The 16,930-nt window shown below is 46.2% G+C and overlaps 2 protein-coding genes across 3 annotated transcripts; one reads left to right on the top strand and one right to left on the bottom strand.

Moving 5' to 3' along the window:
* Positions 1–216: 216 nt before the first annotated feature.
* LOC118771953 (ATP synthase subunit gamma, mitochondrial-like) lies at positions 217–5,495 on the bottom strand. 2 transcript variants are annotated; one of them, XM_036520144.1, is made up of 9 exons: positions 5,409–5,495; positions 4,725–4,759; positions 4,427–4,558; positions 3,489–3,693; positions 2,729–2,872; positions 2,309–2,373; positions 1,829–1,984; positions 1,022–1,118; positions 217–292 (listed from the first exon to the last, which is right to left on the bottom strand). In XM_036520144.1, the coding sequence occupies exons 1-9, from the start codon at positions 5,447–5,449 to the stop codon at positions 289–291; spliced, it is 879 nt and encodes a 292-aa protein (XP_036376037.1). In that variant the 5' UTR covers positions 5,450–5,495; the 3' UTR covers positions 217–288. The 2 variants fall into 2 exon arrangements, with proteins under 2 accessions (XP_036376037.1, XP_036376036.1); XM_036520143.1 differs by lacking the exon at positions 217–292 and having other exon boundaries at positions 1,018–1,118.
* Positions 5,496–7,223: 1,728 nt separating this feature from the next.
* On the top strand, positions 7,224–15,784 carry LOC118772129 (inter-alpha-trypsin inhibitor heavy chain H5-like). The gene is given in 15 exon segments (XM_036520395.1): positions 7,224–7,346; positions 7,433–7,477; positions 8,249–8,412; positions 9,063–9,166; positions 9,595–9,888; positions 10,017–10,186; positions 10,390–10,506; positions 10,933–11,104; positions 11,534–11,843; positions 12,511–13,088; positions 13,187–13,216; positions 13,441–13,494; positions 13,947–14,063; positions 14,362–14,739; positions 15,440–15,784. Coding segments are annotated over 15 exon segments (2,937 nt in total). The 3' UTR covers positions 15,721–15,784.
* Positions 15,785–16,930: the final 1,146 nt, after the last annotated feature.

The following is a 16,930-nucleotide window of genomic DNA, read 5'->3' as shown; positions in this document are numbered from 1 at the left end:
CAACAGAAGAGTGGATTGTATAAGGCAAAAGGCTTCCTGTGCATTTCAGACTAATTCTTCTCCTTATCAATCCTCTCCGTGCAGTAAAACTACACCGCTGAGCCCTACCGATTTCGGCAAAGCACAGACACTTCCAAAACAACTTTCCTTATGAGAGCTTTATTTTTCAAAGGTATTTTACAAATAGAAGAATGAATGTCCATAAACTCTAGACAACAGAAGAGTGACGGAGTTTCAGCAAGTGCACCGGAACCACCCCAGTGGTGACAGGAAGAAGGATTCCCACATTCATCTGGAGAAAGGAAAAACCAAGAAATGTGTAAAGGTGACATCCTCTGAACAGAACTGCCACTGCAGCATAGCGATATTTACAACAAAATAATGACCATTACTGACAGTTCTGCAGTTTCTACTAAACACTTTAGCATATTAAACCATCTATGAGCATAACTAGACTTAATTTCACTTCTATTTACAGAACTATAGCCTTCTACAAACTGATTCTAACACAGCTCCAGCACCATGTAATACATTCTATTCTATGGCGAGTTACCTGATTTTCAACACTGACAACCTGTGGTTCATTCCCTGAGGTCATGCAGGGGTAAGAAGGGTGTAAATGATCATGAGAATGTGATTGGAGGGGAAGGGAGGGGGCAGGATTACAAGGCTACAGCAGCATCACAACAAGATGCAAGAGATGCAAAGAGCTAACGCTAAGAGCTAAAGTTCGGCTATTGCTACGCCACTGAAAACGCTAAGTTCCTCCTCAGCGTGTAAAAATGTATATACTCTTCAAGCTGGAAATTCACATGGGAGCTCTACGGAGAGGCACGCTCGACAGAGGGAAAGTGTTTGGCTGTACCTGCCAAGCAAGCAGACGCAACGCATCCAGCCAGCACACTTTCCCTGCTTAAGCCCCTCTCCCTCCCTTTGCGGTAGCAGAGGTAAATGAAAGGCAGGATGTAGGCGTGGCCAGTGACACGGCGTGCGCATCACAATGACCCCCGACAGCACTTACAGAGCGGCGGCTCCAGAGATGATCTCGATCAGCTCCTTGGTGATGACGGCCTGGCGGGTGCGGTTGAAGGTCAGGGTCAGCTTGTCGATCATCTCGGCTACAGAGAGTCCAGAGCAGATTGTTCGTTAGGCACGGCTGACATCACTTCCTGTTTCAGACTGCCTAAAGGGGGTCTAGGTTTGTCCGGCTGCCCTCAGCACTGCTCACGTGTACAAATGGATTGTATAGTATGACGAGATTCAGACTAACAGAGGGTGCTCCTGTTCAGAGCGATAGCATGTTACCATGAGAACTCTCAGAACTAAAAGGGTAACAGCCACTGTTCTTCCAGTTGTCTCTCAGACAGCTTTTCCCAGGGTCAAGGAATCCCTTCAGTTTCCCCTTTTCTCAACTTTTTAGTTTCTTTTTTGTCAATTCCCCCCAGGAAATTGCAGTACGTTCAGCGATTTGAGACCACTCAACTGTAAAAATGCACTCTGAATAAATTACCTTGACTCATCAAATAAAGTTAAATAACAGACAGCAAGCACACCTCTCCACAATACTTAATCTACAAATGGCATTTAACCCTTTGAAGGCCAGCTGTAAACACATTCAGCAGATCAGTGAATCTGTGGCAGGAACCCTCTGACGTGGGATGCACGGGCGAAGAAACCACGGCTACGCAAAACCCTGCCAAACAGAGCACCAGATAACTCGATGACCCAAACACCGGCCATTCCCCCCACCCTTCCCCTCAGGGATCCCGAGCCCTTCCGGAACATTCTAAAGCAGTGAGGGAGATGAGCGTGAGGATGTCCTTCTCACAGGCGTTCTTGCTGGCGCTGTCCATGGCGGTCATCCTGGCGCTCTGCTCGCTGGTGGTGGACTCCTTCATGCCATAGTAGATGATGTTGACCAGGGCGAACTCCTGGTAGTTCCTCAGCACGTCCGCGTCGATGTCATCGTAAATGCTCATGTTCTCTGAGCCCGCGAAAAAACACACATTTATAAAAGCTGGCTAGCACTGATATCGGCTTATTGATACATTTTGCTTCTGGCCCAATATTTCCTTAAATGTTATTTTCTTTTTCTTTTTTTTACATTTACATTTACATTTATTTATTTAGCAGACGCTTTTATCCAAAGCGACTTACAAAAGTGCGTACAGTAGGTACAGCGACAGTACGGGGACAGGGTGTGTACAGTTCCACAATGAGACAGTTCTCAGCTGAGAGCTGAGAGCTTTGAGCTTTGACACAATCGTGTCATCAATGTCATGTTGTCAAACTATGAAGGTTTTCGTACCCGAGTTTGCCACAGTATCCATGGAGAAAAGGGGCTTTTCATCAGTCTTGTATGAAATAACAGACCTGTTCAACAGCAAAACAAAATCATCACACATTAGTCACTTACATATTAGTGATTATCATGTTAAACCCAGGAATTATAAAATTCTGATTCTATCAGCTTTCATAATGAAAGCAGAGGAAGCATTTAAATACCTGCAGGTGTCTCTGCGCTGAGCTCAAACTGCAGTTAAGGCTTAAGTTTTCAGACTCTGCGCTGGATTTGTTCCTCACACAAGCCCTGACCACTGACTACAGCCCCACAATGAATCAGTTCAACACAGGAAACAAAACTGTGTGGCGCACTGCGCTAAATTCCAACCCGCGGTAGTGAGTGGAGGTGTGGTGCCTTTGTCTGGGTATGGGAGGGTCTTGTTACCTGAATCTGTTGTAGAAGATGGTGCCCTGGTCAAACTCGAAGCCCGAGTCGAGCAGCTCGGTGGCGATCTGGGAGGCGTCGGCGAAGGTGGGAGGTTTGCGGCCCACCTCCTTACAGTTGATCAAGAAGTGCTTCCCGTGGGTCCTGGCAGGGAGAAGAAACATTCCTCCTTACTGTCACTGTGAGGACACAGACAGCACGACAGGAAGCAGCCGTTTCTACGCTTATTTCTGTGGAATAACAGGGAAAAATCCCTTCCTTTAAACAAAAGGACAATGAGCGATATTCTGCACAGGATGCTGGACATGTGTGTGATAAGATCCACATCTATTCAATTAGTCCATGCAGTGACAAAAGATTCACCAAAAGGTTCACAAGAACGAATGTTCCAGCAGACTGCTCAAAACTCGGCACAAATCAGCACTTTGTTGACATTTGAAACATTATATGTATTGATTTGTGCTCAGTTACTGAACAACCAATGATGCAATTATCTACTCTCTGTAGCCTGGGTAACATGGAGCGCAATTTTGTTTATGCAGTGCAATTACAGCCGTGCTGCAGCCCTTCTGGAGCAGCACTAGCCACAGCTGTGGGCACGTGCCAGTGGGATGGGTCTGTTTACCTGTGCAAGGAGGGCTGTGTGTACCGGTGTAGGGAGGAGGCATACACCTGTGCAGGCTTGAGGCATGTACCTGTGTAGTGAACAAGTGTGCACCTGTGCAGAAAGGGGCATGTACCTGCACAGTGGGGTATTTACCTGTACAATAAGCCTCTCAGCTTGTCTCCTATGCTCACCACCATCACGTCTTTGCCAGACCCAGCCAGCCTATTGATCTCGCTCTTCATGGCCTTGGCCACGTTGGAGTGGATGGCTCCGCACAGGCCTCGGTCGGACGACACGCCGATGATCACGTGCTTCTGCTTATCCTCCGGAGCTTTGATCTCCGCCTTCTCATACAGAGCTGAGGGCGGAAACGCACAGTAATCATCGCTATTAACCCCAAAGATATGAACACAGAGATACACAGTAACTACCACTATTAAGCCCACAGCTGAGCAGACACACACAACAACCTACACTAGTAGCCTCATGTGCACTGACACCTTTAGACCATTTCAGATCACACAGCACACAGAGACTCATATAGAAGGTCTTTTTGTTATGATAACGGAGTAGATGGCTTTCATGCGCTTTTGTACATCAGTTATACAGCTACAGTAAAAACCCACTAACAGTGCCCCTCAGCATCCTTTAATGCTAATGGGATGGAGAGGCCTACTCCACTAAAATCCTCAACTCTAAAGCTGCAAGCAACATAGCATTAGTATCCCACACAGTATTCACAAAAACATCTGAGAAATTGTTCTCTGACATTTGACATCATAACCAACTTGCTTGGTAGATGAGGTTATTTGGAGCAATTTTAGCAGTTGATAAATTGCCCATTTAGACAGCAAGAGATTTCCTGAAGGATTTCAGTCTACTTGCTTTGCTCAAAAAGACAACTGAGCCCCACACTGAAATTTAACTTCTCTGGTTACAAGCCTGATTCCATACCCACTAGTGTCACACTGTACTCCAAAAACTGTGCCTTTCCTATCTTTTCAGAATGACAGGAGGGGACTGTGACACTACACTACGGAGGCAGGCTATTGCACAGAAGTTAAATACTGTAAAGCCACTCTGTGACCCACCCAGGGCTCCAGTTCCATAGACGCGGGCTGGCTTCAGAGCCCTCTCAGCCCTGGAGTACTTGGCTGCGGCCACCATCTTCATGGACTTGGTGATTTTCTGGATGTTCTTGATGGACTTCAACCGGATGGTGACTGGAACAGACGAGTCACACACCACCTTAAACTTCACAGCGAGCCCATGTACATTACATTACCACGAGCACAGAAACAAGGTCGGCAAAAATTCACCCCCCCCCCCAAACCGTAAGAAGTTTAAACATGCCACTGACATGGGAGAAGAAATTAAACTAATACTTACTGTCCTTCAAGGTAGCCATGTTCCTGACCTGGCCACTAAAAAAACAAAAGCGCAAATTAGATACACCTAAATGACATGTTACACAGAAGGACGTGCAGTCTGTTTCCAATGCTCAATTCAAAATCCTGCAGAACAACCACCCACCAACAGACCACCCAGCTAACAAGATCAGCTGTACTATTAGCTACACTAGCAGTGTCATGACAGTAGCTTAAGATCTATATTGTGTTTCCTTTTGTGGACATTGCTGACACGACTGTGGATTTGTGTCTTAAGGTGCCAATGACTGGCCTTGTTTCAAAGTTGTAACACTGTCCTAGCTAGCTAGCTATCAAACACTGTAAGGAGCGAATATGGAAGCACGCAATCTGATATTTCACCAAAGCAGGAAACTACCATCAACAAATAAATCCACCATAAATAGCATTCTTTGAAAATTTGACTCTTATGATACCTGTTGCTCCCGAATGTGCATTCTAGTTAATGTTAGCTGTCAGTTATAGAGTGAACTTAAGACTCCCCACCGCACACTGCTGAGGCCTAGCTACCGGTGAATCAAGGATCGACACTTGTTCTCACGATAGAAAAACAGCTGAAGAACTACACGTTACAAGACGCATCGAATAATGTTACAGCTGAAATGCATGGCTCTGTACCTATAACACATATTTTTTTAAAGTTTACCATTGTGGCAAAAACAGCGCCGCGGTGGTCCTGGCGAACATGGTGACTTCAATGAAGGTCAGACTCGCCTCACTGCGCAGGCGCACAGATCTGAGCCCCTCAAGTAACGCGGATGAACCTAATCTCGCGATACTCTAACAGTGTTCGTGTAAATTGGTGACGGTTTCGTGAGTGGTCAAAGGGAGGCGCGTTCTTTGGTGGCATAGACTACATTAATCTTTACTGTGTATGTTTTGATCATTCAAACGTAGATCTGAAATCGGGAATAATAGTATGTGAGGTTTCAGAGCAAATGGAAAATAGCTGACTGGCAGCTAGCTAATGGTATGAGTTTTGTACATCAGCATGAAAGAACAGTTGAAGTCCAAACTGGTGCATTTGTGTAGTTTCCATGTCTACAAGCATGCACAATGTGTCTTTGAAATATTTTAGTTCTGTCTGATTGAATAAGATTTTTTGACCAAGCTGTCATTTTGGGCATGACATGAAAACAAAACCTAAACTGCCACCAGGAAAAGTGGAGAGATGTTGAAAAGATTCGTATCCCACATGTTGTTATATAATTTATCCACTAGATGGCGCTCTTGGCTTATAAACTGGTGATAACGCTCGAGTCCTAACAACTTCATGCAGTATTTGACCATTTGACATGCAGTCTTAAAAGGAATATAGTACGTGAGTGCAAAATGCATTTGAATGCATTTCCATGTTAATGGAAACAATGGCTCCTTCCCAAGATCTGCTATGTATGCAGGTGTATGTATATTTGTTTATATATTTCCAGAATCATTATACGTTATTTCCATTATGTCATTTTTCTATAACTGCATGTAAGTTAAATGTATTTTCTACTTAATTGCATATCTTTACATCCCCTAAATAACTAACTGCAAATACTTTCGAAATATATTTGTAAATACATTTCGGATGTCAAAGGTCTACAAGACCTGCATCACCTGAGTACTGTGCGTGGAATAAACCACGCTTGATCCACCGGTTATCAGAAACGTGTGACCTTGTTAGGTTATTATTGCCGATTGACATTCATGTAGACATCAGTCTTGAAATAAATTAACGAATACATCTTTCAGTATCTTAGACAGTTGCACGGTATCTTTAAAAGTAGATTTTTTCATGAAGGAGTAAAACTGACAGCCTTGGAGTTTTATGATGTGTTTGACGGAAAATTATACCCGACGATTGTGCGTTCTAGAAATGCGTCATTAGTTCCAGTGCTTCTGAATCCTACTCCTGGAGCCCCCCTGTCCTGCATATCTTCTGTCTATCCTTACTCCAAACACACCTGATTGAAATTAGTGATTAAATCAGGTGTGCTCAGGTAATCAAAAGTGCCACTGATGAGTTCAGTCAGGTAGGCAGACCAAGGAAAGATGGAAAACGTGCAGAGCAGGGGGTGGGAGGGGGGGGCAGGAGCAGGATTGAGAATCAGTGAAAATTATTCAGTGACATATGTTATATGTCTGCGTTGTATCTACTTCTGTAATTTATGTTCAGCTGAACATAAATTACATGTTGCCCTTAAAGTGTAGTTTATGGCCTTGGGGTTAATTGTAGGAGAAAGGAACAAAGCGCGGGGATGAAGTGGGTTTAAGTGCCTCTGCTGTAATTACAGTGTTGCGATTCTCAGGCCGGGGGTTAATTCCCTCTACCGGAGAAAATTCACCTCCAAGCCCGGCGTGTAGCGTGTGAAGATAGGCGTGCCGCTGGAAGTTTCCCCAACCCCTGAATTCAGGATCAGTCAGTTCCATATTTCGCGCAGTGTGTGCGGTTTTCTCCCCCGTCAATGTGAGAAACATGGATATTAACCTGATGTTGAGTGTTGTTTTCTTGCTGCTGTGTTTTGCTCCGTTTGGTTCCGGGCAATATGAGGATATTGATTTTGAGGATGACATCTTCCCCAACTCGGACTTGAGTACTGTGAGTCTTGCGTGATTTCCTTGGGTATGTCTGGGGATTAGGATATTATTCCTTTTGGCTTTTGACATTGTTCTGTTTATTTCAAGGTTCCTCTCCGAGTTCGGCGACAGATCAAAACATTAGTGAACAAGGTAAACGTGGTCCGACTTAAATGACATATTTTTATATTGATGTTTTTACGCTTTATGTAATATCAGATCTCGTATAACATTATTAGTTAATCCTTTTTTTATTGTCTTACTAATTCAATGTGAAAATCGTTATCATTTATTATACGTAATATTTTGCTAAATGCATTGTTCAGTATGCGTACGAGTTGTTTTACTGCGATATACCGTCTGTTCTAATATCCCAGTAACCCTTTCATGACTTGTGTAGTTGGCCAGTGTAACGGGAGCACGTTGGATATGATGCGTTTTGTCTGAGAGCGCACAAAAACAGTATATGTCAATCAGAAGCAATAAAATGACCTGATGTGCTACGATGTGGTGGATGAAGTATGTAAGGCAGCACCCTCATGTGTGGTACATTACATAACTTTGCAAAGTGCCCTGCTCTTTACCGCTAGGCTACACTGTGTTGCAGATGAGGTAGCCTTCAGAGGCTGAGGACAACACTTGCGGATTACGCATTTCCTGATTTGTGTAATAATGAGTGGAATGATTCCAATGAACTAATCTAAAAGCAGTGTAAGGAAGAAGTGAATATCACTGAGTGCACATGTGCACAATGGGTTTCACTCTGTTGAGTCATGCATCGCTTTCAGCAGTACAAGGCTACAGCTGTCACTGGTAAACCATAGCAAGAACATGAGATGGTGTGCTGAGGAAGGTGATACATCTTCACCTTTCCTCTGAGCAGCTCAAGGTGTACTGCATAATTCTGGTGTTTCCTTCCTGCAGGAAACAAAACCTCACATCCAGGAACTCTCTGTGAAAACAACTGTAATCTCCCCTTATGCCGTCACCTCTGTGTCCTGCACCATGTTGAACCGGCACTCCGCGGCCACAGAGGGGGTATTCCACTTCCAGATCCCCACAGCGGCCTACATCTCCAACTTCACTATGTGAGTATGGTACAGCTGGATGGTGTCTCCCACTTCACTGTGTGAGTACAGCTGGACAGTGTCTCAAAGGTTATCACATGTGTACAGGAGCATAGTGTCTCCAAGCAAAACACTTGAGTACAGCTGGATAGTGTCTATGTTTTATGTAGTGCCAGCTGGTCTGTTACTCCACCACCTTTAATGTCCTAGAGCAGGGGTGGCCAACCCTCTCCTGGAGAGCCACATGTCCTGCATGTTTTAGATCTCTCCCTGCTCCAACACAGCTGATTCAAATGATCAGTTTGTTATTAAGCAGCTTCAGAAGTTCATAACGAGTTGATCATTTGAATCAGCTGTGTTGGAGCAGGGAGAGATCTAAAACATGCAGGACAAGTGGCTCTCCAGGAGAGGTTTGCACACCCCTGTCCTAGAGTGTGGCTTAGTGTGGTGATTTGATAAGACTGGCAGATTGGACAAGCTGTCAGTTTTTAGAGGCCCACCAGAAAAATAAAGCACTGTCTTAACGACTGGGGTGATGTCATAATGCGTTTGGGCTCTGATTGAACACGTCTCCTGTTGCCCTGACCCATACTTACTTAGAGAATCCAAGGTGGCACAGGCCATTGGTGCACGAGAAAAGGGTAAAGGAGGATCTGTCTGTCTATTCACAGGATCATTGGGGGGAAGGTCTACCCCGGTGAGATCAGGCTCAAGGAGAAGAGGGTCAAGCTGGTCAAAGAGGGAGGAGCCAAGTCTCAAAAAGAGAGAGCAGGTGGTGAAAGGTACAAGAGTCCCTTTGACTGAATAACTGACATTACTTCCAACTCCAAATTCTACCTCCAGGATTACAGAGATGGTAAATTGTGCGTTTAACCTGCCTTTGCAGTGGCACTCCTTCCATACAATGTTACAGTGTTACAGTTTGCTCTCTGTACAGCTACAGCAGAGCTGCTCTGAGGCACTTCTTCAGCAGTTGGTCATACAGTATTTCAGTTTTTTTCTTCCACATAAATTAATGTCAAGGTGTCATGGGAAAAAGACGTCACTGATTCATGCTGACAGGTCGAGATCAAAATGCATACCAATGTCAAAACAAGATTTTTGATTTGCGTAAATTACGGTCGGGCATAATGGAGACGAGACCTATTCCCACCTTGAAATTAGAAGCAAGGTCCTCTGGTTTGAATGCAGTCGTGCTGGGAGAGTGACAGAGTCACGACTTTTCCCCGTGCAGCGAGGATGACGTGGAGGCGCTCCGCGTGGCGGTCAGTGTCCCAGCGAAGAGCCAGGCGGTGTTCCTGCTGACGTACGAGGTGCTGCTGCAGAGGTGGCTGGGCGGGTACGAGCTGGTGACCAGCCTCCGGCCACAGCAGCTCGTCAGCAGGCTGACCGTCCAGGTGACCATCGTCGACCACGCCCGGATCACACGCCTAGAGGTGCTGCCGCTGCAGAACGAGAAGAGCGCTGCCGCGGTCAGCAGCGGAGCCAAAGCACAGGGTACGGCTTTCAGGGACAGGTGTATCAGCGTGAGACTGCATCTCTGACGTGTGTGTGTGTGCGTGTGTGTGTGTGTGTGCGCGCACGCGGGACTTCAGTCCCTACTGACTCTGGCCCCCTTTCCACAGCTAAGCTAACACCTCCCGTCTCCACGGTGATACAGCGGAATAGAACCTCCTGCAAGATCACCTTCAGCCCCAGCATCGTTCAGCAGGCTACGATTGCAACCAGCGGCAACCTGGGAGACTTCATTGTGCGTTACGAAGTGGAGAGAGAGCTGGGCATTGGCGATATCCAGGTACATATCCAGGAGCCATTTAGAAACTAATCTCAGATCTGTGTACGTACTGTGTAATCTTCAAACTAGCATGTAAAAGATGTGTGTGTGTGTGTAGAAGATGTAGAAGGTGTATGCATGTGTTGAAGGTGATGAGGGTATGGAAGTTGCACTGAGTACTCCACAACATGAGAAGTTTCCCAGTCAGTTTTGCTCTCTTCCAGTTCCTGAACGGACATTTCGTGCACTACCTCGCACCAAAAAATCTACCTGTGGTCCCAAAGAATGTGGTGCTTGTCATCGACACCAGCGCCTCCATGATGGGAACCAAAATCAGACAGGTGACTTCCGCTTCAAGGTTCTGTCGCGGTCTGAACATCATCAATTAGCCACCAGATCTCTCTGCTGCAGACTCCAGTCTGTCAGTGCTTATCGGTACCAGGCTCACGTATCCCAACATCTGCCAGTGTGTTTTATTTCAGAGGAGGTATAGCACATTTGTGTTTGGAAATGGAATAAACAGACTGGGTGAAGCACCAGGCAGCCCATGTACAGCCTTTCGACAGACAGTCTTTCAAACATATCTTGAAAGCTTTTTGCCGTTTTAAAACTGCATTACTCTGTCAGTGCCTGTGTGGAGATCGTCTCACTAATCTGGCTTTTTCTGTCTGAAATAGATTCCTGCAGTATCCACTGATCTTCTGGTTAGGTGGGCATATTTGAATGCCCTTCCGCAGGCTGTGTTTATGTCTTTTGCTTCCTCGTAGACAAAAGAGGCTCTCTTCGCGATCCTGAGGGACCTTCACCCTAATGACCGCTTCAACCTCGTGAGTTTCTCCAGTCGGGTCAAGGTGTGCCAGCCGGGCCAGCTGATGACCGTCACCCCGAACAACATCCGAGACGCAAAGAAGTTCATCTATATGATGACCCCCAGTGGAGGTAAGCACTGCCTCTGTGTTCATGACCACTGAAACACAGCACAATTCCCTGCACAATTACACTGAGTTTAAAGGGCCTAACCTTAACTTGGCAAAGAGAACCACCGGCAGATCTAACACACACTCAGAGAACCATCAACAAAGAACCAGTCTCTGACATGGTACCCCTCAGGGAAACAGGTTGTGGAAACCCATGGACCAGCTAAAGGAGGGTCACAGGATTAGGGATGCAGGAGATCATATTCTCCTGGAGAGTCAGAGTAGGAGGGAGTAACACCGTGGGTCATCAGTTCTCTCCAGACATGCAAGCCTTCAGTGTGCAAGGAACACTCCACGTCCTGATAGAGAGAAGCGTACTTTTCTCTACTGTGCAAATTTAAATCATGACTCATGAATCAAACAATAAAAGAAATTAATCCATCCTCTCCAGGATCTGACATAAACGGAGCCATCCAGACCAGTTCCTCGTTGCTAAGCGCCCAGGTGTCCAGCCCAGGTGCGCACCCCAACAGCGTGTCCGTCATCCTGCTCCTGACGGACGGCCCGCCCACCGTGGGCGAACTCGAGTCTCCCAGAATCCTCAGCAACACCCGCGCAGCAGTGCAGGAGCGGTTCTGCGTCTTCACCGTGGGCATCGGGAAGGATGTGGATTACCGCCTGCTGGAGCGTGTGGCTGTGGAGAACTGCGGCAGGATGTGCCGCATCCATCATGACTCCCATACCAAAGACACGCTCAAAACGTTTGTCCTTCTGCCATGAATTTATACCTCCCATGAGCTATACTGTCATCTACCTCCTTCTCACAGCCTCTCTCTCCCCCTCTCTTTCCCCTTCCCACACGTCTACCTCACATGGGCTATACTTTCTCTGTCAGACTCCACATTACTGCTAGTCATGCTCTCCCTCTCCCTTACCTCATAGTACTGCTACTATGTTATTTGAATTCAGTGTTCCCTATCTTGACCCAGGTTTTGACCATGGGAGCATAGGCAAAAAGACATGGACAAAGGAAGGCACTTGAAATAGCTGAAATTACTTTGTCTGAAAGCCTGGAAATTACCTCTATATATGGTACATTGTTTATGGCTCTGGTATCAAAACCTCTAACAACAAAGTGACCTTAGGAAGCACAGCTACTTTGTTAACTAAAATGTACCTGTAAACGTGTGTAATATATGAAATCGATTTAAAAACACGGGGGCTGACACAGTGGGACACAGCTGACACATCTGGGCACTATGGGATCTGGGAACAGAGAAAGATCGGTAATGAGGAATTCTGGGAAATGGTGAATGGTGAATTTGAGAATGTCTTGAATTGGGTTGAAGGGTTAATAATCAGATTGCTGTACAACCATCAGTGACTTCCCCTCAGTGTTTGGTTTTAATGACGCCTCCCACTCGGCAGGTTCTATGATGGCATTGGCTCGCCGCTTCTGACAGATATCCAGGTGGGCTACACCGAGGGCTCTGTGCAGAACGTCACCCGGAGCCATTTCACCAACTACTTCAACGGCTCTGAAATGGTGGTCGCGGGCAAGCTGACCAATCAGAGCTCAGAATCCGTGCACATAGAGGTGACGGCCAGCAGCAGCGGCAGGCGCCTGGTGCTGGAGGCAGACGTGACCCTGAGGCAGGCGCGGGCGGCCGACAGCGGGCCGGCAGGGCGGGAACAGGCAGCCAGCGATGGGCCGACGGGCTACGTGGAGCGACTGTGGGGCCTCCTGAGGGTGAAGGACGGGCTGAGGTCTCGGCGGCACAGCCAGACCCGCCGGGAAAGGGAGGAGCTGGGCCAGCAGGTGGCCAACCTGTCGCTGGCCTACAACCTCCTCACCCCTCTCACCTGCATGGTCCTGGAGATGGCCGATGCCCAGCTCCACGGCAACGCGCCAAGCAACGCACCTGAAAACAGCGCCGCCACCGACCTGTCGGAGGAAACCATCGGAGATCAAGCCCAGAGTCTCCACAGAAAGACTGAACAACCAGGTAAGAGCTGTACTGTTACCTAGCAACCAGGTGAGAATTCTACAGCTATCTAACTGGCAACCAGGTGTGATATCTACTGTTATGTAAGCAGCAACCAGGTAAGAAATCTACTGCTGTCTATCAATTTAGTGTTCAATATTGAATGCATCTGTTGCACAACCATAGTACAACGTTATAACATTTTTTTATTTATCCTTTTTGCCATTGGAAAACAAATATCCATGAATTATGTAAGATGATTTGTAAAGATCTTTTATTTATTTATTCACCTATTAGCAATTTGAACATCAGTTTGTGGGTTTTAACATCTTCTTCTAAAGCTTCTACTCCTATTCCTGTGTTTTATCTGCAGGTAAATCTGTGGGGAAACCGATAAAGAAATCCATCACCATTTCCAAAACATCAGGTGAATTCTTTTTTAGCGCTTCTTCTTCTCCTATCTGAGCTGTCAGAGGGTCATGAACTCGCTGCAGAGGCCGAGGGACACAGCTGCTCTGCTTGTTTCTTGTGCTGGTCTCTTATTTGGCTCAATGTCAAACTTAAAAGACACAGACATCACTGTGTTCCCGCTCTCTGTGCTGGAAAGGCTTGTCATTTTGAGTCTCTGCAGACGGTAATTATCAGGGACTGTTTAAATGACACTGCTCTCGGCTTGTAGCGGAGCCAGGTCTGAAACGCTGCGGAGGGGAGATGGGGCTAAAAGCTAATGATGGTCTGCAGTTTGAGCAGATGACAGGGAGGCAGGCGCCTTCTCACCGAGAGATCAAATCAATATTAATCTTAAATGCAGGTTAGGAGCGCATTGATACAAATACTTTAGCACAGGCTGATATTATGGTGTTTGACTCTGTCCTCTAGCTGATGGTGACCCACACTTTGTGGTGGAGTTCCCCCTCAGCAAGCTGACTGTGTGCTTCAACATCAACGGAGAGCCGGGGCACGTCCTCAGACTGGTGTCCGACCACGAAAACTCTGGTGAGGATGCTAAGACCGATGGGTAACTCCTGAATATGGGGCCGAACTGTAACATAGTGGTGAGAAGGCTTGTAACTGAAAGGTTGCTTGTTCAGTTCCCCACTGGGGCACTGCTGCTGTACCCTTGGGCAAGGTATTTAACCCAAAATTGCCTCAGTAAAAATCCCGCTGTATAAATGCATAACATGTAAAAATTGTAACCTATGTAAATCGCTCTGGATAAGAGCCTCTGCTAAATGCCAATAATGTAATGTAATAAGGTTGCTGAATGAATCTGGACTGGATGGTTGGTTGCCAGGGGTGACGGTGAATGGGAAGCTGATTGGAGCTCCGGCACCGGCCCACAGCCATAAGCAGCAGCGTACTTACTTCAGCACGATCACCGTGGTGGTGGCCCGGCCCAAACGGGCCTACATTGAAATCACCCCCCGCAAGGTCATCCTGGACGGCGCAGATCGGATGATACTGCCGTGTGACACTACGGCCGCTGTGGAAACCGACGGGCTGGGCGTGGCCATCGTGGGCAGGGCCAACGTCACCGTCACGGTGCAGGGAACCATCGCCTTTGTCATCCTGGTCCACCAGTACAAAAACCCGGCGCCATACCAGCGGGACCATCTGGGCTTCTACATCTCCAACAGCAAGGGCCTGTCCAAGCGCTCTCACGGGCTGCTGGGTAAGTACTCTCAAGGGCTTTGGGGAAAGAGTCTGTCCAGGCCCTCTCATAGGCTGCTGGTTAAGCACTCCCAGAGGCTTCTGGGTAAAAGCCTGCCCAAGTACTCCTAGGGGCCTCTGGGAAAGAGCTTGTCCAAGCAATCCCAGGGGCTTCAGGGAAAGCGCTCCCAGAGGCAGCTGTTTAAGGGCCTGTCAGAGAACTCCCAACAGCTTCTGGAAAGGGGCCTGTCCAAGGTCCCCCCATGGCTTCTGAGTAAAAGCCTGTCTGAAGACTTCCAGGGGTTCCTGGATAAGGGCCTGTCCCATGTCCCCGAGGGGTTTCTGAGTAAGGGCCTGCCCAAGCACTCCAAGGGGCCCCTGAGTCTTGACAGCATCAGCAGATGGGTCCAAAATAATTACTGCATTACACTGCTACAGCTTATCAGCTTTAGACCTTCACCTCAGAGCTTTATCTCACTTTAGAGTTTGTGCAGTAAAATCCAGTTGAGCATTACGCATTCTGCAAGTAAACAAATCACTGTGATTTGTGTCGAATGAGGTTTTTCTCAGGGGTCCAGGTGTCATGCAGACAAGGAGTTCTGGTGTTGATGGAATTACTTAAGCTGCCTTGCTCACATTTCACTGTGGACAGAGATAGAAATAAAGCGATAGAAGTTTTTCCATGGTGCAGCGGAATTCTAAGCCCTTGCTTCTCCCTGCAGGTCAATTCCTCTATCAGGAGGTGGGGCTAATAACACCCCCCCTCAATGACACTGTGCCAGACCACTCCCTCGCCCCGCCCCCTGACCCTGCTCTGAAGATCAAGGAGCGGACGGTTTCCGTGGTGAGGAAGAGCAGGAAGCTCTACAACGGGAGGCAGAAGGTGGACTGCTGGTTTGTCAGGAACAACGCTGACAAGCTGATTGACGGCCACTACGAGGACTACGTTGTGCCACACCTCTTTGACACTGGAAACGGACTTCACGAGACCAATGGAAATTAAAACTGACACCCAAAAACCTAACATAACCCAGCACTCCAACCACAAACTCAACATGCCTGCCACAACCCCACTCCTACACTGTGACACTGATAATTTTTTTGGTTTATTGAGGCATGGTTTCTGTAGAAGAATGACTGTTTGGAAAGTTTTGTTGTAACTTATACAGTAATAACCACTTGATAACGGAACTCATTATAATGTTAATAATGTAATAAAAGTGGATAATGTAATTAACTGCCACATAACAAAAAAATGTGATGGATAATATTATAACTTTTTACATATAATGTAATAACTTATTATATTAGCATGTAGTTTTTATGTTAGATGGTAACACTTTTTCTACATAATGAAAGTTTTGTAATGTAATAAGTTTAACTGATAATGTAATAACTTTCTAAAATCACCCCAAAATAAACTTGTTTCATTTTTTTAAAATTGATGATTATTTAGTGTTATGTGTTGCAGCAGGTTCTAGTTACATATGAATATATAATGATTGCTTGATTGATGTCAGGTTATTAATGCTTCACGTTTCCACTACAGCAACAATAAAACAACACACATAAATATAGTTAGCCATACATTTTTCTCATAATGACATATTGTCATGGTAGTGCTGACTTCACAGTTTTAAACAACCTTGTTTCATAAACAGCAAAATATGAATAAAATATGATGTACTAAGAAGTACATTACATTTGGATATGAATTCTCAGAGAGTTTAGACATTTAGACATTTTAATGTAAGAATAATATAAATACTTGATAATGAATGTCCATGGAAGCACTTAACAAATTATATGCTACAGTTCTTACAGAGATGTACGTAGGCATTCTTTTCATTAGATGATGAACTCTCCGGCTTTGAATGTTAAAGCCACTCAGGGATTGTAAAACTGAACTACATACTGTTAAACAAAACTAAGGCCACTGACCTCTACATGTGTTCCCATGGAAACCAGGCTTCATGTTTGGAATGGGTTTACGTTTTATAATCCCTTACTGCGTAGGAATGTGAGGGTGTGTAAGTGAGCCGTGAAGACTCTCTGTGGAACTGCAAGCGCGTGGACAAGCCATCAGGGGTGCGCACTGAGACCCGGGCACAACCTTCAGGGGAGGAGACAAGCAGAAGCACATCACACTGCAAGGTAAAAAAGGGCTTGTAAAAACACACCTGAGTCAGATTTACAAATGAAGCCATGACATA

The sequence above is a fragment of the Megalops cyprinoides genome, chromosome 25, assembly GCF_013368585.1.
Source record: "Megalops cyprinoides isolate fMegCyp1 chromosome 25, fMegCyp1.pri, whole genome shotgun sequence".
Taxonomy (NCBI): Eukaryota; Metazoa; Chordata; class Actinopteri; order Elopiformes; family Megalopidae; genus Megalops; species Megalops cyprinoides.
This window is presented reverse-complemented; position numbering and strand designations above follow the sequence as displayed.